Source organism: Schistocerca gregaria, chromosome 4 (assembly GCF_023897955.1).
Source record: "Schistocerca gregaria isolate iqSchGreg1 chromosome 4, iqSchGreg1.2, whole genome shotgun sequence".
In the NCBI taxonomy this organism is placed as follows: domain Eukaryota; kingdom Metazoa; phylum Arthropoda; class Insecta; order Orthoptera; family Acrididae; genus Schistocerca; species Schistocerca gregaria.
Window position 1 is genome coordinate 276,181,805 of NC_064923.1, and position 26,273 is coordinate 276,208,077.

At 43.1% G+C, this 26,273-nt stretch overlaps 1 protein-coding gene across 1 annotated transcript in view; it reads right to left on the reverse strand.

Moving 5' to 3' along the window:
- Window positions 1-26,273, reverse strand: part of LOC126267195 (Kv channel-interacting protein 4-like) — an 816,550-nt gene that overhangs the window by 107,579 nt on the left and 682,698 nt on the right. The window contains exon 5 of the mRNA XM_049972164.1: window positions 1,204-1,416. Within this exon, the coding sequence (XP_049828121.1) occupies window positions 1,204-1,416 (213 nt within the window). The remainder of the gene's footprint in view (window positions 1-1,203; window positions 1,417-26,273) is intronic.

The window sequence follows — 26,273 nt, forward strand, 5'->3', positions numbered from 1 at the left end:
ACTCCTTGTTGTTCCTGCGTGACACTGTCACAGCACAGGCCTTCACTAATGTTTTAAGCACCTTCTTGCTTCCCGCTGTTGAAGACCAATTCGGGGATAGCGATTTCACCTTTCAGCACGATCGAGCACTTGTTCATAGTGCACGGCCTTTGGTGGAGTGGTTACACGACAACAACATCCCTGTAATGGACTGGCCTGTACAGAGTCCTGACCTGAATCCTATAGAACACCTTTGGGATGTTTTGGAACGCCGACTTCGTGCCAGGCCCCACCGACTGACATCGATACCTCTCCTCAGTTCAGCACTCCGTGAAGAACGGGCTGCCATTCCCCCAAGAAAGCTTCTAGCACCTGACTCAACGTATGCCTGCAAGAGTGAAGGCTGTCATGAAGGCTAAGGGTGGGCCAGCACCATACTGAATTCCAGCATTACCAATGGAGGGCGCCACGAACCTGTAAGTAATTTTCAGCCAGGTGTCTGGACACTTTTAATCACATAGTGTATGTCTGGTGAAGAGAACTGTAGAGAAGTGACTTACAGATTATGGTAAAAACGGAGACGAAGAGAATACAGGCATTTGAGACGCTGAAAATTAAATTGGGTAATAAGGTATGACATTCTCCATAAAAAAGTAAATAAATGAACATATGGCATTGTTAGCCGGGATGTCCCAGTAGGATTCGGTCGCCAAGTGCAAGTCTTATTTCATTCGGCGCCACATTGTGCGACTTGCGGCATATGAGGAGGATGAAATGATGATGAGAACAACAAAACACGCAGTCTACGAGCGGAGAAAACCTCTAACCCTCCCGGAAATCGAATCCGGGCGCAGTGCATGAGAGGCAAGCACGTTACCACCCAGCTAAGCAGGCACACAGTTCTTCACAGAATCGGCGAGAAAGGAATATGTGGAAAAGTGACTGGAAGACAGGATGCTAGCAAATGCGTTAAGGCATCGAGGAATAAACTGTTACGGTACTAGAGACAGCCGTGCTGGACAAAAACTGTAGAGGAAGGCAGAGACTGGAATACATCCATCAAATAATTGAGATGTGGGGTGTAAGTGCTCCTTTCAGATGAAGAGATTGCCACAAGGGTTGAAGTCGTTGCGGGTCGCATCAATCCAGCCGAGGAATGACGAAACAATAACACCATTGGGTCGTCTGGATTAAAATAGCGAGCTGGCGACTGTGATTACGTACGTGGAATATCTTCTCGACGTGCTCCTTGGCGGAGTTCTCCTCGACGACGGGGTCGGTGGCGCGTCCCAGCATCTCGTAGATGGAGGAGACCACGTCCAGCATCTCGTTCTTGGTGATGAGCCCGTCGCCGTTGAGGTCGTACAGGCCGAAGATCCACTGCAGCTTCTCCTGCACGCTGCCTCTCGACACCTTCGACAGGATGCCAAGGAAGTCCTGCAAAACAGAGATTCCTTTTGAACAAGGACTGTTTATATTTTCAAAAATATAGGGAATAGGACATATCGATATTTAGAAGGATAACATTATGGGCCCTCGATATGTCGAAAAAATTATCGATGTACTGGCCAGAAGAAATATCGGCTGTACATTGTAAATATACTGCCAACTTTAGACTTGTATATTTAAGTATTGGTTTATTATTAGATATTGTGTATATCAACAAGCTAACAGCCTAAATATCCCCCTTAAAGCAAGTACTGAAAGGAAAACGATGCACATTCACACCTGGTGATAACTACTTTGCTAACAATGGTAACAGCAGGTAAGTGGCACAATAAAAGGTGTCCGACGGATCCGTCGTTCGGTTTCGTCACATATCGGATTTGTCTGGAAGACTTCATGTCGATTTCCCTATTTTTTTTTAATTTCAGCAAAAGCCAGTGGCCTAGTAGTTGCAGTGTCAGAACTGTGTGGTGAAGTTAAGCGGTGCAGTTTCTGTTGGTAGCGCTGACCGCCGTTTTCGTCAGCATTTCCCTTCACACGTCTCCATCCACCGCAAAGACCGATCTTGTCATTTAGATTTTTGTTCAGCAGTTTTAGCACCTGTTCATCAGTTTTAGCAACTGTTTTAGAAGATTGCTGATGTGAAGAAATATGACACTAGTTGCGTAAAGATTGTTTTTTAACACAGCTAGTGTGCTGTTTCTTCATATCGGATGTCTTGTCATTTCATTCATACCGCCTCCCTACAGTGCAATCGAACTACTTCTTTGCTTCACACAGTCGAAGAGAAAGACTGGACATGATGCAAGCTCAAGAAGCAGTACGAGTGCTTCACACAGTGAAGGTAAAATTACGTTCTCCTACAATTTCAAAAGAATAACTTCAAATATTTGTCGAGAATTTCGAAAAAAAAATAAAACAAAAATATAGGCACTCGATACAGCTATTTCGATGTCGATATGTCGATATACCTGTGGCAAATACGATATATATCGATATTTTTGGAAATAATATCGCTACATCTATATTTTATCAACAGCCCAAATATGAACGTTGCTGTTGTCACGCCACGAGTTGTTCCATGTCGGAGGGGTGGAGGGGGAAGGTAGGAGGAAAGTGCGGCAGTTCGCGTGAGCAATATGAGTAGCAAAATCCTAGTGGCAAACATCAGTCGTCTCGCCTCGTAATCCGTGTGACAATGGACCAGTGTCGGTAGGTAGTTCAGGCTGGAGAGTCAGCGAATGCTGCCATCAGACATACCTACGAACTGGGGATAACGCTCATCGATTAAACAACTGGTTTTCGGTTATTTCGGATTTTTCCCACGCCATTTAGCCTGACTGTCAAACTTACTCAAAACCCGGTTTTTTAAATAATCGATTTTTGGTTTTTTAATCCTGTTATTTTCGGTAATGAACATACAAACAAAAAGGTTTGTAGTATTTTGACTCTCTCAGTTTCAATATATTTAGAAACACAATATTAAATTAAATAAGGGAATAAAAGAGTAGTTACTTCGTCCAAACTTTGCTGATTTTCTCAAAAAATGATAAGATGTTGAACACTATCAAAAATCACCAGTATTCTCCCACTGATTCAAATTGTTTTAAACTCTGCAGTAAATCATTTTGTAATCGGGGATCATACCACTATTTGGGAATTACGAACTTTACTTTTTTTTGACTCATCAGTCTTCTGACTGATTTGATTACGAATAGTCAGTGATACAGGGTGAAAAGTGAGGCTGAAGAACTCAGTTTTTTCCGTTAATTTGTCCTGTTTTAAGGGATGCAAGTAGATAAAGGCATATTATGTAGACGCAGGCAGCAGATTGTTGTTAAGTTTTTAATTTACCATACTCTTTCCATAAGTACCTCCCTCCTTTATTATTTCACAGGAATAGCAGACAAATGTTTAATCTTTTAAATCATTGTACTTAATTGTTACGTCGCTTCAAAATGAATTTCGAGACTAGGGTTTTGCGAAACAACGCATGTCCGACGACGACATAGAGAAACTACTATAGAGACCAGCTTGGGCCTAGTCTTGCACACTGCACGTTCAAGGCCACGACACACGGCAACATGGACATTATTTTCTCAACAATGCTTCTCCAATACTTATGCCTTGTGTTTGTTGCTCGTTCTGCCAGCATTTTTATTAAAATAGCACTGATATCTTTCCCCATTTTCTATAATAACACAATGGTTAAAAACAATGTAATTTTTACGAATAAAAATTAGTCCTTCTCTAAAGATGTTTATTTAAAAACGAAGCATTTCAGCGATGCTCCTACGGCTAATCGATATTTCTACTTTTTTATTCAGTTATTACTATAGAATAAAAAAAGAAATGTTGTAACTGAGGTCAAACAAATACCGAAAAAAACCGGTTATGCAGCTTAAAATACCGGCATCCGTTTTAACCAGTCAGTTTTGCCAACCCCTGCCAGAAGCTGCTGCCAATTCTGGCACGCCTATAGTAGGAAGATGATACAAGTGCGATGGCATGTTTCCATGTCATCGCCTGCGATGCTAATGTGGCGTTGTACAACCCAAACAGAAAAAACGGAACAACAAACTTTGAAAGCCGTCATGATTATCCTAAACTGCCAGCTATCACACGCATAATCAAATAGGTTGCAATTGTACTACCTTGTAACAATGGCAGTCTATCAGAGTACATGCAACAAGGGCTTTCATTACGAATTAATAGACGATAGTTAAATTTGCAGTAAGTGAGAACTTAATTTTTCGATTTATGATCTTGATGGAATTCGCTTCGTTTCATATATTATTACTTCATAAATTACTCTTTTAGCCATGAGAATAATTTTACAGAAAAATTACGGATTTTCTGTTCCAAGATAGAAGATTCTGCAAGGTTTCATAATATTTATTGTGAAAGTAGATAGAGAAATATTTGTGATATGGTAGTAAGTTTTGTGGTGAAAATCAATCTTAAGAAAACATTACATTGCTATGTAAGATACTGCTTTGTTACAAAACTGGTTCTGAAGAAATCATATAAATTCGAATGTTGGAGAAGGAATAATATTGTTTATCTGAGTGTTGCTAAACAAAGTGAAATATTGTTTTACCTGGGAATGAGGGAGCTTCGGTCGGCTTATCGTAAGATTATATTTTAAAATTTCACGAGGACGCGCTGAACTACTTTATAGGTTAAGCACGACTGTCCTGAAAGCATTCGTTTTCCTTGCTGACCACTGCACGTGTTTACTATAATGTCACGGCATGTTTCCCAACGGTAAACACTAATCATGGTTAACGTTCGTCAGTTTACATAACGAACTATGATTTTTCATTTTTGGGCCACTTATCTCGAAGATACGACTATGTGTAATGGACTACATTTTAGATTGATCTGAAGATGGCTCACGAATAGGCCGAAACAAGTAATCAGTAAAGAAAATTTGTGATCTTGGAGTGGAATTTTTATCCTCAGATGTTTTAAATCAACAGGTCGCGTACCTTCCCACTGGCAATGTTAAAGATTAACAGTGTCATAGTTTTGATCAAATACATAACCGTTTATTGTCATATGACAGCAATTAGTGTAAAACACCTGTAAAATTTTAAAAAAACTATAATTTAAGACCGCCTCGTTTGTAGTTAAACTGTTCAATATACTATTTAGGTATTATGTCTGCCGAGAAACAGGTACTCTGAAAGTTTAATTGTTAACTATGTAGTGGTAGTTCTTCAATACAGTGATGCTAAGCTATTAATAACAAGGGAAAATGTTAATATATTTGAGTTTTGTCTATTTGGAAGGAAAACCAAAATATATGTATGAAGTCAAATCCCAAGGAAAAATAAGAAACCTTCCAATAGCGTCAGCAGTGAGATAAATTTTTATTTGTATGTCTCATTTTTGAGCAATTTGAAATACATTAAATTCGACCATACAACACTTTAGTGTGTTCTGTTAAATTACATAACATAAAATCAAGTAGAATTTAAAGAAAAGAAAACAAGAACCTTAGAAAATTGTTGAATTAGAAAATTGTTGAAGTGTTCCTTTAGGAGTTTTACAATCTCCATGTAACGTGTTAACTTCAAAGCTGATGCTATTGAGTATTTTCGGTACTCAATTCGTTTACTTAATTTTAAGGTAAGGTTCATATGAGAACCTCAGTGCTTTGCTAGTTACGTTTCTATTGGCGGTAGTATATCCACACTTCCTTCGGATCTTTAGACTGCTTAACCTATCAGTTACAGGCGATGTCCCAGACTAGTTTGTTCTCCAAACGATGGCGCGAGTTGGCATTTTCATACACACTAATCATTTCCAGAGGTGAAAGAAGTGGCAAGTGACAGAACCTACGTCCATTTGGGGGATCGAATACCGGATCTTTTTATCAGTACTCTGACAATCATCCATTTAGCCATGTGACTGAATTCATCTAGTATTTCGGCATTCATCAGAATGCAATTACTATGTGAATACGCACTTCAAGTTTATACATTCAAACTGTTAATGGTTCAAAACTTTCCCTTGAGCTGCACCGAGATGGTTATTACATATAATAGCTCTTGATTATAGGGAGAGGAAGTGAAAAGCAGATCTGTCCGTCAGCCGTGATGGCATTACAGAAACATAAATACTGATGAGATTTGTGACAGCAAAAGAAATAAAAGAAATAGAAAAGACTTTAGAATACATCACCGGCTTATTAGTTGCACTATCTTACCTACATAATGAAGAAAGATGGGTCAGTAGTTGAGATGATGTGTTGCAATATTTGTTGACAATTCTATTGTTCTAGTGTCAATGTGTGGAAGAAAGAGATTGGCCTTCGTTGTGTTGAACAAGGTGTATTCAGCACTGGGGTCCACAGACAAACGGCGTCGACTTCGGAATAAAGAAAACTGGCGCCTGGAACCAACGTTATTATTATTCTTATTATTATTAAAGGGCCCTAAACGTATTCCAATTTATCGACCGACTAACCAACAAACTGTACATGTGTATGGTTGTTGGTCGATCGACAGAGTGATGTTGCTTTTTAGACAATTATTCTACAGCCGTAAAACTCGTCCCCCCTACCCCCGCCCCCCTCAACCCGCCCCCCCCCCCCCCCTCCATAAATTGTACCCCGCGTAGCGCCTCTTTAAAGCGCCCGACAGACATCGGTCTTTTGTCATTGTTCATGAGAATAAATATTGTTCAAATGTGGCTAACAAGACAGAGTGTGAGGCGACGAAATTTTCATGATGGAGTTTCTAGAGAAGTGCAAAGACTGACAACGACTGTGAAACATGTCGTGTGAGTAGTAGAGCAGTAGAGACGCAATAAATGAAACACTTGTCCCGTGTTCGTCTTTCTCAAAGGACGCATGATGACACAAACGCCCCAAAAGTGGTTGTAATGTTGTGTCACGTGGTTGGTATCTGTGAGGATATATGTTTTGGTATAGCCGTGCTGCCTGTGGACCGTTTCCATCTGCTTGGCTGTAGACAAACGGCATCTCGGCTGGTTCCGGACATAAATACCAGATTATTCTGCTGCTCTCAGTACTTATCGCGTATCACAACTTGCAACGCACAAGGAACACACGGCACGTGGGCAGAGGAACTGTCATTCGTCGGCGCCATGTACTGTGACAACGATGTATTTCGGCACACATGTTCACTGCACCGTTTTTCCTCCATTCCCATCAGGAATCTGTCCCTGCAGTTGAGCGGTTTGGTTAATCTTCATTCTGTGTATTTCGTAAATAGAAGTCCATCGACTATCTGTATTTAAGTTTTGGGTTTTATTTCCGAGACGTAGACTGACCGACTTTTATTCACAAAATATGCTTGCTTCATTGGTAGAAATTTTAAAATAAAATCAAGCAGGACGCCACACCATCTGTCATGTATTGTAATGTGTTGGACTGAAACTGTTCTTTACGGTTGTTATAGTATGTAAATGCTTTGTTCTTTGTACATCTGTTGCTGTATTTATTACATAATGTGCACCACACCCACTGGTAGTGTTCCCACTTCTAATGTGAAAAGAGTTTCTTAAACCCAGAGCAAACATCAAGCTGCATCAACTCAGGCCCCTGTAAATTACACTATGGGCTTCAGGGATAATTTTATATAGTAACTCTGTCGATAAGGCTCCACTGACTTATAGATCGTGATTAGTTATGCCAGTAGGTAGAAACACTGTCACAGCTAAGAACCTCTGCCCACAGCTTAGACCTTCTCTCATCATGGTACCAGTGTTCTTTTCAGTCAAATGTGTCTCGAACAACTTTAGAAACTCAGACAAGCATTTATCATCCATTCTGCAATAATTTCGGAAATCGTCGGATCCTGGCTCCGAGAGAGGTAGTGCAGCGGTTAACACACTCGAGTCGCATTCGGGAGGAGGACGGTTCAAAACCGCTGCCGGCCATTCTGATTTCCCTACATTGCTTGAGGCAAATGCCGGCATGGTTCCTTTGAAAGGGCACGGCCGACTTCCTTCCCCATCTTTCCATAATCCGATGGGACAGATGACCTCGCTGTTGGGTACCCACACCCAATCTACCAACCAATCAATCTTCAATAGTGAAGCGTGGGGGAACTTATTCTTTTGAAGGAGCCATTTCTGTACTCAGTACTTTTTCTCGCCTTTTTCTTGTTCTGTCAGTTCGAAAACAACAAGCAAAATCGCAGTTTTTTCGTCTTTGTTACACCAAGTGACATCTCAGGCAACACATCCTCAAAGATAAATAAGCAGCCAGAGGTGGGAACAGGGTAGCGCCGCGATCGTTCCATCTCGTCGGTCGGGCGGTACGGAGGCTGTCACGAGACTGGTCGATTGATCGGTCGACCGTTACGTCGGTGAGTATGTAGGACCATTAATGTCGTAAGACAATGAAACCGCTCTTCATTTTTCGAGGAACGGGGTTTTAGTTCGTTGATGTTGAGAACCTGTCTGTAATAGTTTGAAATCGGGTAAGCCGAAGTACCGTTTGCGGTGGAGAAGTTTCCGACGAATCATGTTAAATATTGATACACTTTCAATGGGATTGGGAGCTCAAGATAAGTTGTATTGGTGTAACTGGAGTTTTAAAATGGTGTAATGGAATTCGTTAAATGATAGGCTATTAATGAACTGCTGTTTGGGCGTGATTATTACTTGACTAAAGACAGTTTACAAGTTAAAGCTAAGGGAGCGTAGGACTTGAACAGGACTTCCGTCGTGCTTAATTACTGGCTTGTGGAACACCAATGAATTGTGTAATGTAGTTTGCAAAACTGGTCAATGCGAAACCTAATGCCAGAAGGGGCGAAGTACTTTTAGTAACAAAGTGGAGGTAACACTTAGTCATTTTTTTCTATTTTTTTATATATCAAAGACCAAACCGATGTTATAGGAAATGGGATTTAGTGATGATCCGTAGATCAAAGTGCTGTGTAGGAAAGAAAAAGAAACGTTTTCTTCTTAACGTATGAAAACAAAATTAACTGGGTATTAATTTGACTAGTACCTCACAACGAATATAGAATATTAATAACCAATTTCAAAAAGAAGACAAATGTTTAAAAAGAAATAGACCAATAAAAATTAGATAATAAAGAAAAAGCTGTCCTTGATATATAAAAAATGAAATGATATACTGGATAGTATAAGATCTCAGTCAGATATGGTAGAGCAGTTTCCCGCGAAAGGCAAAGGTCCTGAGTTCGAGTTTCCGTCCGGCAGACAGTTTTAATCTGCCAGGAAGTTTCATATCAGCACACACTCCGTAGAAGAGTGAAAATCTCATTCTGGAGATATGAAATAGTTTGACACTTTGATGGATTTCCATCGGAGTTAATAACATTTTTAGTTTCGAACGGACTGTAACAAAAGGGTAAGAAATTATAAAATGTGAAGATAAAGTCTCAGAAGTTGCTTTATTACCGAATAATCTGAAAATGTTACTTAATTTGTTACTTCAAAATGAGACAAGTACAATCTCTCTGCATACTCGTTTATCAAACAATAAAATTTATACTTACCTAACGCGTGTTAACTGCAGTAAGTGTTTTTTAACGATTACGTTATTTGTCATTGCCGAGATGGTATATGCTATCCCAAAGTATTTCATATTACAGATTTTGATATAACTAGTATAATTAATGAATAATAATATTTTCAAATATTGTATTTTCTCGGTACGCAGTAATATAGCTTGCGAGAATGGTCAGTAGCAGTGGGTTTTGTGGCTATCACCTTTAAGTAGCATAGCACGACGCAGAGGGAAAGGCGTGTGAAGCAAAGATGTAAGTTACGACAAAGATTCGTGCTTTTTATTTGATCAATTGTTTTTTCTTTATGTGTTGACTGATTGCTGAAAAATGAGATGCGCCAGTACATTTTTGTGTGCATCTTAACGTGCTAAAATGTACACTCAGCTCTCGTCATTCTCAGAAATTCATTACGAACCCTTAACATTTTATGATTATTTGAGACTACTAACTACTTCAAACTTCAGCACAGGTATGTCACACATGGACATGTGTGAATATCGCGGAGGCTGTAAACTTTTAACAGCCATCCCTTTTTCCATATTTTTTTCCTGTGAGTACGTGAGACTGACTGGCGCAAAGTGGTACTACAAACCGATGTTCTTTATTGTCTTCTGTGTCGTGATTCCTTATGAAACATGCTAACCATTATCTGATGTTCTGCGGGTTATATGTACTGACGGGACTAGGCTTTCAGTTGAAAATATAAAGTACTGTAACAAACGACATTTATTCTTCTTTGCACTACTCTTTTCGGTGGATTATAGCCTTGTCATCAGGTGGATTTATTTCGGTTAAAATGGCATTGATGTGTAAACAAGAATTTCCGTGTGCAGTGGCACTGTCTTTCGACGGTCACTAGCTACTTTTCCTGTCGTGTATGCACTGTCTTTCAGCGGTAGCACTGTCTTTCAGCGGTCACGAGCTACATTTCCTGTGGTACTTGCATTACGTACATACTCTATGCACCCACCTTACGCTCCGTCACGGAGTGTAAGGTGGTCTTAGAAGTACTGATGTAAAGCAACACTGTGCCAGCCGGAAGAGAGCAATAGAGCGGCAGGGTGGTGCACACAGAGACCGTGTGATCGAATAAGATTGTGACAGATCATTTTGTATAATATTATATTTCAGTGGCCATAATAATAGGAAGTCTTCTCTTGTGCCCGTTAACCATGGGTAAGTGAAGGATTTCAACAGAAATTGACAACTTATCTACATCTACGTGATTACTCTGCTATTCACAATAAAGTGCCTGACAGAGGGTTCAATGAACCATCTTCAAGCTGTCTCTCTACCGTTCCATTTTCGAATGGCACGCGGGAAAAACGAGCACTCAAATTTTTCTGTGCGAGCCCTGATTTATTTTATCGTGATGATCTTTTCTGCCTGTGTAGGTGGGTGCCAACAGACTGTTTTCGCAATCGGAGGAGAAAACTGGTGATTGAAATTTCATGAGAAGACACCGTCGCAACGAAAAAAGCCTTTGTTTTAATGATTGCTACTCCAATTCATGTGTCATGTCTGTGACACTATCTCCATTATTTCGCGATAAGACAAAACGAGCGGCCTTCTTTCTAGTTTTTCAATGTCATCCATCAGTCCCACCTGATGCGGATTCCACACCGCACAGTAATACTCCAGAATAGGGCGGGCCAAGCGTGGTGCAAGCAGTCTCTTTAGTAGACCTGTTGCACCTTCCAAGTGTTCAGCAATTGAATCGCAGTCTTTGGTTTGCTCTACCTACAGTATTATCTACAAGATCGATCCAGTTTAGGTTATTTGTAATTGTAATCCCTACGTATTTAGTTCAATTCACAGCTTTCAGAATTGTGCGACTTATCGCGAATCGAAATTTAGCCGATTTATTTTAGAGTTGATGTGAATAACTTCACACTTTCCCTTATTCAGGGTCAACTGCCACTTTTCGCACCATACAGATATCTTATCTAAATCATTTTGCAAGTCGTTTTGATCATCTGATGACTTTACAAGACGGTAAATGACAGCATCATCTGCAAACAATCTAAGACGGCTACTCAGATTGTCTCCTATGTCGTTAATGTAGATCAGGAACAATAGAGGGCCTATAACACTTCCTTGGGGAACGCCGGATATTACTTCTGTTTTACGGATTGACTTTCCGTCTATTACTATGAACTGTGACCTTTCTGACAGGAAATCACGAATCCAGTCGCACAACTGAGGCGATACTCCGTAGATACGCAGTTTGGCTAGAAGATGCTTGTGAGGAACGGTCTCGAAAGCCTTCTGGAAATCTAAAAAGATGGAATCAATTTGACATTCCCTTTTGATAGCACTTACTACTTCATGAGTATATGTTTATGTTTAATTTTTTATTAGTTAAGGGATATACACTCAATCCGTGAAATGTTTTTATGGATCTCACGTGAACGAGGAATGGCTGAGGAAATAATATTTTTATTTGTTAATATTCACTAATTTAATATTTTTAATTGCTAAAGAATTAAAGGATCACTGTTCTGAAACACCATGATTTCTCCTCCTTGGAAGACAGAAGTGTGGAATTTTGCCCAAAGATGTCTACTACCTTCCTCTGTAGTGCTGCAAAATCATGACGCACTGCGACGTCACCCTCGGGTTCAATGAATTTTCAGCAAGGTGTTAACATACGCGAAAGAGCTCAGAAGTTCACGGGAGGTATAAGATGGGCTAATGAGATCACTTTGGCAAGTCGTCACTCTACCCCCCTCGTTAAACACATCTCGGCCCTTCTCTTGCTCCCTCTGCGATGGAGGTCATCACCGCGACACTTAGCGTTGAAACCACTTGGTTTTATTATGAGTCACCGAGGAAAACATTTCAGATACTCCGCCGCTCAGAATCGGGATAAAAAGGCCTCAGAGGGTGCATGAAAGTCGTCAATGAAATTATCCCTTCCCTTGAAGCGTTCATTTAGACAAGTTTTGCGGTCGAAGACGACAATTTGAAGTGCGATGTACAACAGAACAACGTTCTTGGCAACCTTTGACACTGCTGACACCTCATGACGATTGAACTCTTACCTAAGTGCATCATGATGCTGCAACCAAACTGAACGTCACTTTAGCCCTTTGGGTGTAGTGCAACTTAAGTTGCTTTGCTATACAGGGTGGAACTACAAGGGACAATTCAAAACCATTTAAAGAAATTTGAAAGCAGCAAAAGAAAAGTCCTATATCGTTTTTCAGCATTCCTGTGAGCAGAACACGGTGGACGGGGGGGGGGGGGGGGGGGGGGGGGATACGACATTGAAAACGTTGACATGCGTGTGAATAAAACGGGAAAGGGACTAACTTCAAGGCGCCTGCAAAGCAGGCAACCGTTTCTACACCCTACAGCTGAGTGGCGCTGTGGTGCTTTAGCGCCTGCTTACGAGTATGCCGGATCTGAAGGGTGTCGAAGGGGTTGCCTATCCACAGACTCCTAGGAACTGGTCAAAGTTTGTCTCTTTACAGGCACACTTTTAAAGTGCTCAACAAAGGTGAATGGGAGCACCGAGGATGTTGATAAACTGATGGGTCTTATAGGAACCTTTGACATTTTATTCATGCTCATGTCAATGTCGCACTCCCCCCGTGATGCTGTAGGAAGAGGCAAAACAAGAGAAGGTTCATAAGGCACAAACACTTTTTGCTGCTCTGGATTACGTTCAAATTTTGTCGAAGGTTTTGAACAGCAGCAAGTGGTTCCAGCATGAAAAAATTGCGGATGTGCTGCTCTCCAAAGGGATCAGATGACATTCTTTGGGGTGACCCAAGATGTACTTGGAGAATGGTTCAATCGTTTAGAAGGGGTGGTGTTGGTCATCATTATAAAAGGTTGTCCAGAAGGTCGGTCTGTTGCGCATCACACTGCAAAATCACGTTTTCGACAGCGAAATGTTTGTAATTGATTGCCCCAAGGGAAAGGGTGGTTTCATTGATGCCATTTACGAGGGTAAGTCAATTATTATCTGCAGTTTAGTTATATTTTTATTTATTTTGATAGTACTGTCATTTTACGTTGATGACGAATGCTTTGTTTATTTGTTGCCATATCTTTGCAATTTTCAAGCTGCTAGGTTAGTTTCGTTATCGCTGCCGTACTGTTAATCATGGCTGCTCCGCTGTCTATTTACACCAAAGAAGAGCAACGTTCAGTGACCCGTTTTTTATGGTCGTAAGGCTTATCAGGAGCCAAAATTCATCGAAGACTTTCGATACAGTACAGGAAGAGTTTTTTCCACAACGAAATGTCTACGAGTGGATTGAACAATTCCGAAGTGGTCGCACAGGTGTTACGTACGATGAAGGAGCCGGACGACCGTTTACCGCCACAAATGAAGAAACCATTGAGCGTTCACGTGAAATGATTCTCTTAGACATACGATTGACTATTGACGAAGTGGCACATCGTCTGAAAATTAGTTACGGTTCTGCGTACGGAATCATCCACAACAGACTCGGGTTTCATAAGATGGATCCCAAAACAACTCACACATTTGCTTAAACAAACGCGCTTGGACATCTGCAAAAAATTTGAAGCGCTATGGTAACGAAGGAGACACCTTATTAGACAGAATCATTACTGGTGACGAAACATGGATCCATCATTACGAACCGGAGAGTAAACGGCAGAGTATGGAATGGAAACATCCAAATTCGCCGTGCAAGAAAAAGTTCAAGACTCAACCGTATTCAGGAAAACTGATGCTTACGGTTTTTTGGGAGGCTCAAGGTCCAGTACTGGAACATTATGGGGAAAGGGGCACAACAATAAACAGTGTACTTTACAGTGAGATTCTTTCTGCCAGGCTAACGCCTGCAATTCGAAGCAAACGCCGAGGATTGCTGTCAAAAGGTGTTGTGTCGTTGCACGACAATGCCCGTCCTCATACTGCTGCCCACGCTGCTGAAACGCACCAGAAACTGAAATTTGAAGTACTGGATCAACCTCCATATAGTCACGATCTTTCCCCTTCTGACTATCACTTGTTTGGTCCACTCAAAGAGACATTAAGGGGCCGTCGATTTGTATCGGACGAAGCAGTGAAAGAAGCGGTGAATTCCTGGCTCGCAGCTCAACCGAGAACCTTCTTTTACGAGGGCATCAGGAAGCTTGTATAACGATGGACCAAGTGCGTTGAAACGCAAGGAGACTATGTCGAAAAATGATGTTCTTGTAAGTTTCCTATTTGATTACAATAAAATTTTATAACTGCTTTGCGGATAGTAATGGACTTACTCTTGTATATCACCTTTTGAAGCCGTGTCGATTCTGAGCGCGGTGTGTCTGCAGCGAGAAAAATGCGTGATTTCAAAGCTAGGTGTCCTGGTTCTGTCCTTCATCACAGAGGCGTCAAGAGAAGGGGTGAGATATAGTTAAGTAGGGGCTGTGAGGAGATTCCCATCACGTGACACCTCCACTGTGGTGTTAGGCAGAATTGTGATGAAATTTGGTGCCAATGTTACATCATTAACTCAACTTGCATCTCACATGAAATTGTGCGCTCCGGCCTTTATTTCTGCATGTGTCGACCGCTTGCTGTTTGAAGCAACGCCGAGCCAAAGGATGACGTCGTAGGGCTCCACGCGTGTGCAGCGATACAAAGAAAGGTTGTAGGCAACTTTGAGCCAGAGTCGCAACGGAGAAAAATGACTGGCTTTCAAGTAAGTGTCCTTTCAATTCCTTTGCGCGTGTAGTGTAACAGCTACTATAAAGTTTATCATGTAAACTCTTTGTTGTATGAGGTTTAAAAAGAATGAACTATGATGCGATGGTAGATTCCTGGCTATCAAGTATGCTCTGCGACTGTGTATGAAAGCTGTAATTTGGTTTTAAAAATTGGTTACGAAGGTTGATTCAAATGTTTGTGCACAAATTCAAGCAGCTGGTAGAAGAGTCGTACTATAAAAACTTTTGAATAGAAACTTAGGATGTTGTAAGCCAGTGAAAGCTGTGTATTGTCTGAAACAACAATCACAATCAATGGACGCACATCTTCAATTCAGCAAAGAGCGATATATATATATATATATATATATATATACTCCTGGAAATGGAAAAAAGAACACATTGACACCAGTGTGTCAGACCCACCATACTAGCTCCAGACACTGCGAGAGGGCTGTACAAGCAATGATCACACGCACGGCACAGCGGACACACCAGGAACCGCGGTGTTGGCCGTCGAATGGCGCTAGCTGCGCAGCATTTGTGCACCGCCGCCGTCAGTGTCAGCCAGTTTGCCGTGGCATACGGAGCTCCATCGCAGTCTTTAACACTGGTAGCATGCCGCGACAGCGTGGACGTGAACCGTATGTGCAGTTGACGGACTTTGAGCGAGGGCGTATAGTGGGCATGCGGGAGGCCGGGTGGACGTACCGCGGAATTGGTCAACACGTGGGGCGTGAGGTCTCCACAGTACATCGATGTTGTCGCCAGTGGTCGGCGAAAGGTGCACGTGCCCGTCGACCTGGGACCGGACCGCAACGACGCACGGATGCACGCCAAGACCGTAGGATCATACGCAGTGCCGTAGGGGACCGCACCGCCACTTCCCAGCAAATTAGGGACACTGTTGCTCCTGGGGTATCGGCGAGGACCATTCGCAACCGTCTCCATGAAGCTGGGCTACGGTCCCGCACACCGTTAGGCCGTCTTCCGCTCACGCCCCAACATCGTACAGCCCGCCTCCAGTGGTGTCGCGACAGGCGTGAATGGAGGGACGAATGGAGACGTGTCGTCTTCAGCGATGAGAGTCGCTTCTGCCTTGGTGCCAATGATGGTCGTATGCGTGTTTGGCGCCGTGCAGGTGAGCGCCACAATCAGGACTGCATACGACCGAGGCACACAGGGCCAACACCCGGCATCATGGTGTGGGGAGCGATCTCCTGCACTGGCCGTACACCTCTGGTGATCGTCGAGGGGACACTGAATAGTGCACGGTACATCCAAACCGTCATCGAACCCATCGTTCTACCATTCCTAGACTGGCAAGGGAATTTGCTGTTCCAACAGGAGAATGCACGTCCGCATGTATCCCGTGCCACCCAACGTGCTCTAGAAGTCAACTACCCTGGCCAGCAAGATCTCCGGATCTGTCCCCCATTGAGCATGTTTGGGACTGGATGAAGCGTCGTCTCACGCGGTCTGCACGTCCAGCACGAACGCTGGTCCAACTGAGGCGCCAGGTGGAAATGGCATGGCAAGCCATTCCACAGGACTACATCCAGCATCTCTACGATCGTCTCCATGGGAGAAAAGCAGCCTGCATTGCTGCGAAATGTGGATATACACTGTACTAGTGCCGACATTGTGCATGCTCTGTTGCCTGTGTCTATGTGCCTGTGGTTCTGTCAGTGTGATCATGTGATGTATCTGACCCCAGGAATGTGTCAATAAAGTTTCCCCTTCCTGGGGCAATGAATTCACGGTGTTCTTATTTCAATTTCCAGGAGTGTAGATAGATAGATAGATTGATAGATAGATAGATAGATAGAGAGAGAGAGAGAGAGAGAGAGAGAGAGAGAGAGAGAGACAGACAGAGAGAGAGACGAATTATTATATGTAATATAAGTAAACAAAATAAAAGTCTCTTGTAGTGAAAAGTGCGGTATGAGTCTTAGGCACCAATAATTTTCTTAATTATTTTTGGCACTGAAAGAATACATCTGCAGCGCAGCTCGCAGCAGCTAGTTCTTTGGAACATTATTACACTAGCTGCAAAAACATCTGGTAACGGCTACAGTGAAAATGCTGGGTCTCAGTAGAAACAAGTTAACAGAAACATAAAGTAATCAATAGTTATTTCATCACTCTGCTTTGCTTCAAGAACTGATTTCTAATTGTGTGTATAGTTAAAAACTGAAACATGAAAAAGCTATTATTTTAGTATTATTATCATTTGCAAGCACTCTGAAACTGAGACTGGCAAATTAGTTCTGTTCGTCTTTTGCTTGTAGCTCAGCATGACTAGCACCAGACAAGACAGTGCAAGACGAACAGCAATCAGCGAAGAGCTGTGAAACGTAATGGAAACAAGTACTACTGCGCCTCGTCGACGTCTAAGGGCGCAATATCTTGCGGTGACCGCCCTCAATCACCTGCCAAGATTAGCCCCCCTGCCACGTAAGCCACGGGCAAGTTCCCCGATCGACGCCAATGCTCGTCGATCGCTGACAATTGGACCTCCAGCTGCTGGGAACAAAGAGAGGGTCCCGCACAAAAGAGTCTACGCCCCACTAAGCCTTTTCAGGGTGCGACGCTTGGAAGCAGGTTTCCAACAGGATCGCTTGAGTTCTGAATGTAGTTCTCAAGTGCTCACGTCCCCGTCATTAATTTGTCATTCGAATTTCTTCAAAATTCTTCGTTCTATTTAAGGATTATCTGTGACATTAAGTGCAATTGGTCATCGAAGCGAAACTATGGTAACAGGGGAAAATTTGTGCCTCAACCTCCTCGGCCACATGAACACACTTCATATCCGACTCAAATTCTTAGTCTATTACACAATAACAGCGTAGCATCACGTACTCATGAGTCCCTTACTTGCTAGCCATGGAATAGGTCCACTCTTAGCAATACATCAATTGGGATATATGACGTTGAGGAGATTCTGCACATCGACATCAACGTCTGCTGGAGTTCTATCGTGTTGTAGCCACATGTCCATCCGAACATTATGTGGCACTACATCCAATTGGTTAGGCAAAACATTTCTAATACACACATAAAAAATGTTTTCCATCACCCCCGTTCCCAGAACTCCTGAAGATAGACGTTGAGTGTGGATACTGTATCACAGGCATCGTCCTTTTGACAGTTCAGAGATGCAACTAAACCTGCCCAAAGACGTAAACAACCTTCAATGTTAAAATCTGTGTGAAATCTTATGGGACTTAACTGCTAAGGTCATCAGTCCCTAAGCTTACACACTACTTAACCTAAATTATTCTAAGAACAAACACACACACATGCCCGAGGGAGGACTCGAACATCCGACGGGACCAGCTGCGCAGTCCATGACTTGCAGCGCCCAAGACCGCTCGGCTAATCCCGCACGGCAAACCTTCAATGAGCAGCGCCTCTCGACAAGGGAAATGTTCAGGCGTCTCGGAGAGAACCAGAGCGATGTTGTTCGGTCATGTAGGAGATACAGAGAAACAGGAACTGTTGATGACATGACTCGCTCAGGCCACCGAAGGGCTACTACTGCAGTGGATGACCGCTACCTACGGATTATGCCTCGGAGGAACCCTGGCAACAACGCAACCATGTTGAATAATGCTTCTTGTGAAGCCACAGGACGTCATGTTACTACTCAAACTGTGCGCAATAGGCTGTATGATGTGCAACTTCGCTCCCGACATCCCTGACGAGGTCCATCTTTGCAACCACGACACCATGCAGCGAGGGGCCCAGCAACATGCCAAATGGACCGCTCAGAATTGGCATCATGTTCTCTTCACCAATGAGTGTCGCATATACCTTCAACCAGACAATCGTCGGAGACATTTTTAGAGGGAACCCGGTCAGGCTGAAGCCTTAGACACACTGTCCAACGAGTGTAGCAAGGTGGAGGTTCCCTGATGTTTTGGGGTGGCATTATGTCGGGCCGGCGTACGCCGCTGGTGGTCATGAAAAGCGCTGTAACGTCTGCACGATACATGAATGCCATCCTCCGTTCGATAGTTTAACCATATCGGCAGCATATTGGCGAGGCATTCGTCTTCATGGAAGACAATTCGCGCCCCTATCCTGCACATCTTGTATATCTTCCTTCAGGATAACAACATCGCTCGTTTGGAGTGGCCAGCATGTTCTCCAAACATGTACCCTATCGAAAATGGCTGGGATAGATTGAAAAGGGCTGTTTATGGACGACGTGACCCACCAACCAGTCTGAGGGACCTACGCAGAATCATCGTTGAGGAGTGAGACAATTAGGACCGACAGTGCCTTGATGAACTTGTGGATAGTGTGTCACGACGAATACAGGCATGCATCAGTGCAAGAGGACATGCTACTGAGTATTAGAGATACCGGTGTGTACAACAGTCCGGACCACCACCTCTGAAGGTCTCGCTGTATGGTGGTGCAACATGCAATGTGTCGTTTTCATGAGCAATAAAAAGGGGGAAATGATGCTTATGTTGCTCTCTACTCGAGTTTTCTGTCTTGGGTAGTCCTCCTCCCGTAATGCCTGGGTTTTCCTAAATTAATATTCATCTTCATCAACATCTACATTTGTAGTCCGCAAGCCACCCAACGATGTGTGGCGGAGGGCACTTTACGTGCCACTGTCATAACCTCCCTTTCCTGTTCCACTCGCGTATGGTTCGCGGGAAGAACGACTGCCGTGCGCGCTCGAATCTCTCTGATTTTACATTCGTGATCTCCTCGGGAGGTATAAGTAGGGGGACGCAATATATTCGATACCTCATCCAGAAACTCACCCTCTCGAAAGCTGGACAGCAAGCTACAGCGCGATGCAGAGCGCCTCTCTTGCAGAGTCTGCCACTTGAGTTTGCTAAACATCTCCGTAACGCTATCACGCTTACCAAATAACCCTGTGACGAAACGCGCCGTTCTTCTTTGTATCTTCTCTTATCTCCTCTGTCAACCCGACCTGGTACGGATCCCACACTGATGAGCAATATTCAAGTACAGGTCGAACGAGTGTTTTGTAAGCCATCGCCTTTGTTGATGGATTACATTTTCTAAGGACTTTCCCAACGAATCTCAACCTGGCACCCGCCTTACTAACAATTAATTTTATATGATCATTCCACTTCAAATCGTTCCGTACGCATACTCCCAGATATTTTACAGAATGCTGCCAGTGTTTGTTCCGCTATCATATAATCATACAATAAAGGATCCTTCTTTCTATGTATTCGCAATACATTACATTTGTCTATCTTAAGGGTCAGTTGCCACTCCCTGAACCAAGTGCCTATCCGCTGCAGATCTTCCTGCATTTCGCTGCAATTTTCTAATGCTGCAACTTCTCTGTATACTACAGCATCATCCGCGAAAAGCCGCATGGAACTTCCGACACTATCTACTAGGTCATTTATATATATTGTGAAAAGCAATGGTCCCATAACACTCCCCTGTGGCACGCCAGAGGTTACTTTAACGTCCGTAGACGTCTCTCCATTGAGAACAACATCCTGTGTTCTGTTTGCTAAAAACTCTTCAATCCAGCCACACAGTTGGTCTGATATTCCTTATGCTCTTACTTTGTTTATGAGGTGACAGTGCGAAACTGTATCGAACGCCTTCCGAAAGTCAAGGAAAATAGCATCTACCTGGTAGCCGGTATCTACTATTTTCTGGGTCTCATGAACAAAAAAAGCGAGTTTGGTTTCCCACGATCGCTGTTCCGGAATCCATGTTGATTCCTACAGAGTAGATTCTGGATTTGCAGAAATGACATGATACGCGAGCAAAAAGCATGTTCTAAAATTCTACAACAGATCAATGTCAGAGATATAGGCCTATAGTTTTGCGTTGGAATGGATGGAGGCGGCGTTCGTGGAGAACACGCGAGACGACACTTTTACCTGTGTGGAGCATCTGTGCAGCTGCCGAGTACTAGTGACTGGGTCCCCTTCAAACATTATCAGCACGTCCCCCTCCAACAGTGGCAAAATCCCTTGTGGGAATGGTAACAACAGACGTCACCAGATTGCAGGAGGAGGTAAATCACGAGAATTAAATTGAGTCGCGATTGCGATCATTAATTTATTTATTAGTGGCTGTGTTTACACTTGAGCTCTATAAGGTACTGTAGTACGAGTTTCATTTTAATTTTCATATTTAAAATACGTAACATATTAATAATGCTACAACAAGGCATAGTTCCAATAGAAGTTGCTACATCTTGCAGCGAACGGAAGTCGAGCGAAGCCCGGGATTTCTCGAGCTGTGACGTCAGCTGCTCGAACAGTTCGGGTCGTGTCTAAGTACAGCACTGCGACGTAGTTACCGGGAATGTACTGATACAAAACCTACTATAAAAATACAGGAAGTTTCAAAAAGATTATTTGGTTTTTAGATGAATTAAGACATAATTTTGGGCTATATTTTAATTTACGCCACGAAACAAAGCTGGTGGCAGTTGTAAAATAGGCGTACACACAAATAAACCTTTACGCCTATTCTGGGCACACGACATGGTGGGAGAGGGGATAATACAAATGTATTGATGGGGGTTGCACTGCGTTGGACCACTGATCGTTATGGGGTCCAGGGGCTTACCAGTAGTTTTTTTGTAGTAGCGCAAATCACGTTTGCTTTAAATACACGCTGCAACGCTCGTGAGCGTAAGTTGTCTTTGACATTGGTCGTTGTGAGTTGATGTTAGTCAAGAATGACTTTAAGGGGACAAAGAGGCCATTGTTAACACTTCACTGAGTTTGAACGAGGTCGTGTAATAGAGCTACAAGAAGCTGGACGTAACTTCTGCGATACTGCAGGAAGAGTTGGCAGGAATATAGCCTAGCCACAGTACATGACTGCTGGGAGCGATGTTCTCGAGAATGAACGGTCGCAAGAAGACTGGGCTCCTGATGGCTTCGTGACACTATCGAGAGGAAACACCGTCGTATTCGGCTTATGCTCTGGCACGTCGTACTGCATCTGCAGCAGCAATTTGAGCAGCAGTTGGCACCACAGCGAACAGTTACAAATCGTTTACTTTAAGGATAGCTCCGAGCGAGACGCCCTGTAGCGTACATTCCACTAACTCCATCCATCGACATTTGCGACTACACTGATGTCAAGTGAGAGATCATTGGAGGGCACGGTGGCTGTCTGTTGTCTGATGAATGCTGGTTCTGACTCGGTGCAACTGATGGCCGTGTGTTGTTTAGAATGAGGTCAGCTGAGGGAGTCCACCAATCTGAGTGCGTATTAGACATCTCGAGCTGTCGTCTGGGGTACGATTTCGTATGAGAGCAGGAGCGCGCTCGTGGTTACTCTACGCATCCTGACTGCAAATTTATACGTCACTCTGGAGGTTCGACCTGTTGTGCTGCCATTCATGAACAGCATTATACGGAGTGTTTTCCAACAGGACAACGTTCTCCCATACACCGCTGTTCGAACCCAACATGCTCTACAGGGTGTTGACATGTTGCCTTGACCTGCGTGATTACCAAATCTGTCTCCAATCGAGCAGATACCGGACATCATCGGACAATTCGAGCGTCATCCATAACCAGCGTTAACCGTCTTTGTATCGACTCACCAAGTGTAACAGGCATGGAATGCTATTGCATAAACTTACATCCGGCAGCTGTACAATATAATGCATACACGTTTGCATGTTTGAATTCAACGTTCTGGTGGTTACACCGTTTATTAATGTACCAGAATTTCACATTTCCAAGACTTACCTCGCTCTTACATCAACCTGTGATCTTGCAAACGTTAATCAAATATGCTACTTAGACAAATATATCCCCGTAATTTCATTACTCTACATTAATTATTTTTTGGTGTTGCGATTTTTTCCAGTCTGTATAGAAACGTTACGCTAGTGCGACGAATAATCCAGCAAGACAGTTATCTCTGACTAGACTACCTAATAACAAAATCATCTTGTACATAGTTTAGATGGGCGCTCTTGGCGGCTGAAGTGCATAGCTCAGCAGGCTGCACCAAACTAAGGTGGTAGCCCTTCCAGAACAAAGAGGTGGATTCGCCCAGCGCTGGGAGAGGGAATGTGCCATGTTACTTTGCGCGAGCTGCACCTGTTCACATGGTTGCTGGTAGAAGTCTTCCTAACGCAAGTCGTCCGTTCTTTTGATAACTAACCAGCCTACACTCAGATTCTTTAAGCGGTCGAAATCCATTACTTTAAGAAAAACTAGTTTTTCACACTTCCCAATGTTTATAACATCATATCTCGTACTACAGGACTATGTGTCAAAAAAATGGCTCTGAGCACTATGAGATTTAACTGCTTTGGTCATCAGTCGCCTAGAACTTAGAACCAATTAAACCTAACTAACCTAAGGACATCACACACATCCATGCCCGAGGCAGGATTCGAACCTGCAACCGTAGAGGTCGCTCGGCTCCAGATGACTATGTGATATCAGCGATATAATTTTGCAGATAAATTCAGTGGCATTTGTATACAATGTCTGTAAAATATGTTTCGCATAGATGTAGTAGTATAGATGTAATGAACTGAAACGCCATTCCTGATGCTGAGGCTCTACTGGATGAAGAACGAAAATGTGGTAAGCAATAAATTTTTTTCCTTCCATTATTTTGTGGGAGTGTCAGCGAGAAAAAGTTGTTTTTAAAATAAATTATGCGTAATGCTTGCTGGAAATAGCTATGTGTTCTCATTCTCAAATACCGCATGAATGAAGTATGGGTAAATGCGCACCGTGAGTTGTGTTGTCCCAAGACATATTCACAGTTTAGGACTTTGACTTAAGCCTTTAACATAAGATTATGTCTCTTAATGAGTAGATGATGGCAGCATTTTAAATTCTCCCAGTAATTATATGAGATACTGAAAATCGAATATTTGTCGCTACTGGAAGCCGTTAGAAAGGCAACGAACAACTGGCGCAGGATAGCCAGGTAACGGTGCAACAGGTTAGCCGTTTAGTAATATAGATGTGCGTCTAGTCGAGAGAGCGACAGTACGACATGTGCACTTGATGGCGGTAGTAAAACATGTGCAATTCAGTTACAACAGAGCGGCGGAATTTCGACGCGGGTACGAGAGTGCAACTCCGACTGCGTAAGGGCCGGAAGTACCTCTAGCCTCCAAGGTCTCCTGATCTCACGGTATGTGATTTTTTTTTATTTTATAAAAGAATCAGTCTATGAGCATCCCCTTTCAATAGTTGGGGTGTACTACGATACTGCTTATCAGCACCGGTGACAGCAGAAACGGTCGCGTAGTTATGGGACGAGGTGGCAGTTGTTTGGATTATTTGCCATATGGCCAGCCGAGGACATAGTGATGATCAGTAGTACAAACACTGTAGTCCTATGTGTTATAGCGTAAACTCAGCGCCGGCACGCTAGTCGGGAACGACAGAGAAAAGATGGCTGTGAGAAGAGGTCTGCAAATTGCACGCTGACCACCTTTCCTCCAGGACGACAACGCTACAGAAGTGACCCCTAGGTGCAGACGACATAAGCGCCTCGCCCGACTGGTGGAGCCCACTTCGATAGCAGCTTCAACGTCAGCAACTTTGTTACCCGACGCGTCGTAGCCTCTAACATTAGCATTCTTTGCGCAGCACAAACTTGTGTTTGTCTACTCTGAAGAAGACTGATTATTTTATATGTCGCCCTTTGATTGCGGCAAATCTATCAAAGTTAAGTATTTGTACTTGTCTTGTTGTAATAAAACTCATTAATACGAGTTGTTTGACTGTTTGTCTAGCGAAGAGAGTACGCAGGATTCCTAGACAAAACACAATGCATCAGACGAAATTCATCTCAGGTTTCTGTCTTCATAACTGCAGAAGACTGGTTCTGTGAACTCGGATGAAAATTTTTCAATCATCCTGTGCTCAGCTTGTAATTTGTTTCAAGGCTCCGACGCGTTAATGATACATGGAAAACTCGTCATTTTAGGTATGGTTGGTCGCCGAACCGACGCATTGGTGCTACCACTCTCACTGCCTAAACATATTAAGATTTACTCAACAATGGCTGTATGCTCATGTTTTATTATGATACAGGAAACGTTTTACAAGAACTTGGGAAGTACACGGAGGTTATAATTAAATTTTCGCTACCTGGAAACATTTTTAAGAACATAATAACGAATAAACCAACAGAAGATATATATTTTAATTTCTAGCGGCTGCTCCCGGCGGAGGTTCCAGTCCTCCCTTGGGCATGGGTGTGTGTGTTTGTCCTTAGGATAATTTAGGTTAAGTAGTGTGTAAGCTTAGGGGCCGATGACCTTAGCAGTTAAGGCCCATGAGATTTCACAAACATTTGAACTTTTTTTTTTAAATTTCCAAATGAGAGAGTAACATTTGTTAATTGCGTACCATGTTTACGTTTCAGGTTACAGACGTTGCTTATTGTGACGACTATCTGCTTTCACCAAAGCCTGGATCTGCCCTAGAGATGCCATTTCACACTTGTTCGCAGCGCTTTTCGAACGATGAACTATGGAACGTTCAGCTGTCGTTACGCGACTTGTGCACGGCTTGAAAAGCGCAGATGACGCAAGCAGTCTCAGCCATGGCAACAGTAACTTCAACAATTTGTGGCGCAATCGGCCATCGGCCTCTCTTAGGAGCAATTACCAAATCGCCAGTTAATTCTAACTTTCTTCAGCTTCGATGAGGAATCATGACTCTTCCGTATCATTTAAATAGGAAACTGTATGCAACAGGACTCATCCGACCAAATGACATTCTCCCATTGCTCCATAGCTCGCCCCGATAGCTGAGTTGTCAGCGTGACGGATGCCGGCACGGTAGCTCAGCGTGTTCGGTCAGAGGGTTAGCTGCCCTCTGAAATAAAAAACTAAGTGAATGGGTCAGTAACGAACTTTAATGGGCGTCAGGTGACGTCCGCAACGAACAATTGAAACAAACAATAACGAACAATATGATATTACAAAAAAAAAGAGTTGTCAGCGTGACGGATTGCCGTCATCGGGCCCGGGTTCGATTCCCAGCTGGGTCAGGGATTTTCTCCGCTCAGGGACTGGGTGTTATGTTGTCTTCATCATCATTTAATTCCCATCCGTCGCGCAGGTCGCCCAATGTGTCGTCGAATGTAATAAGAACTGCACCAAGGCGACCGGACCTGCCCCGCAAGAGG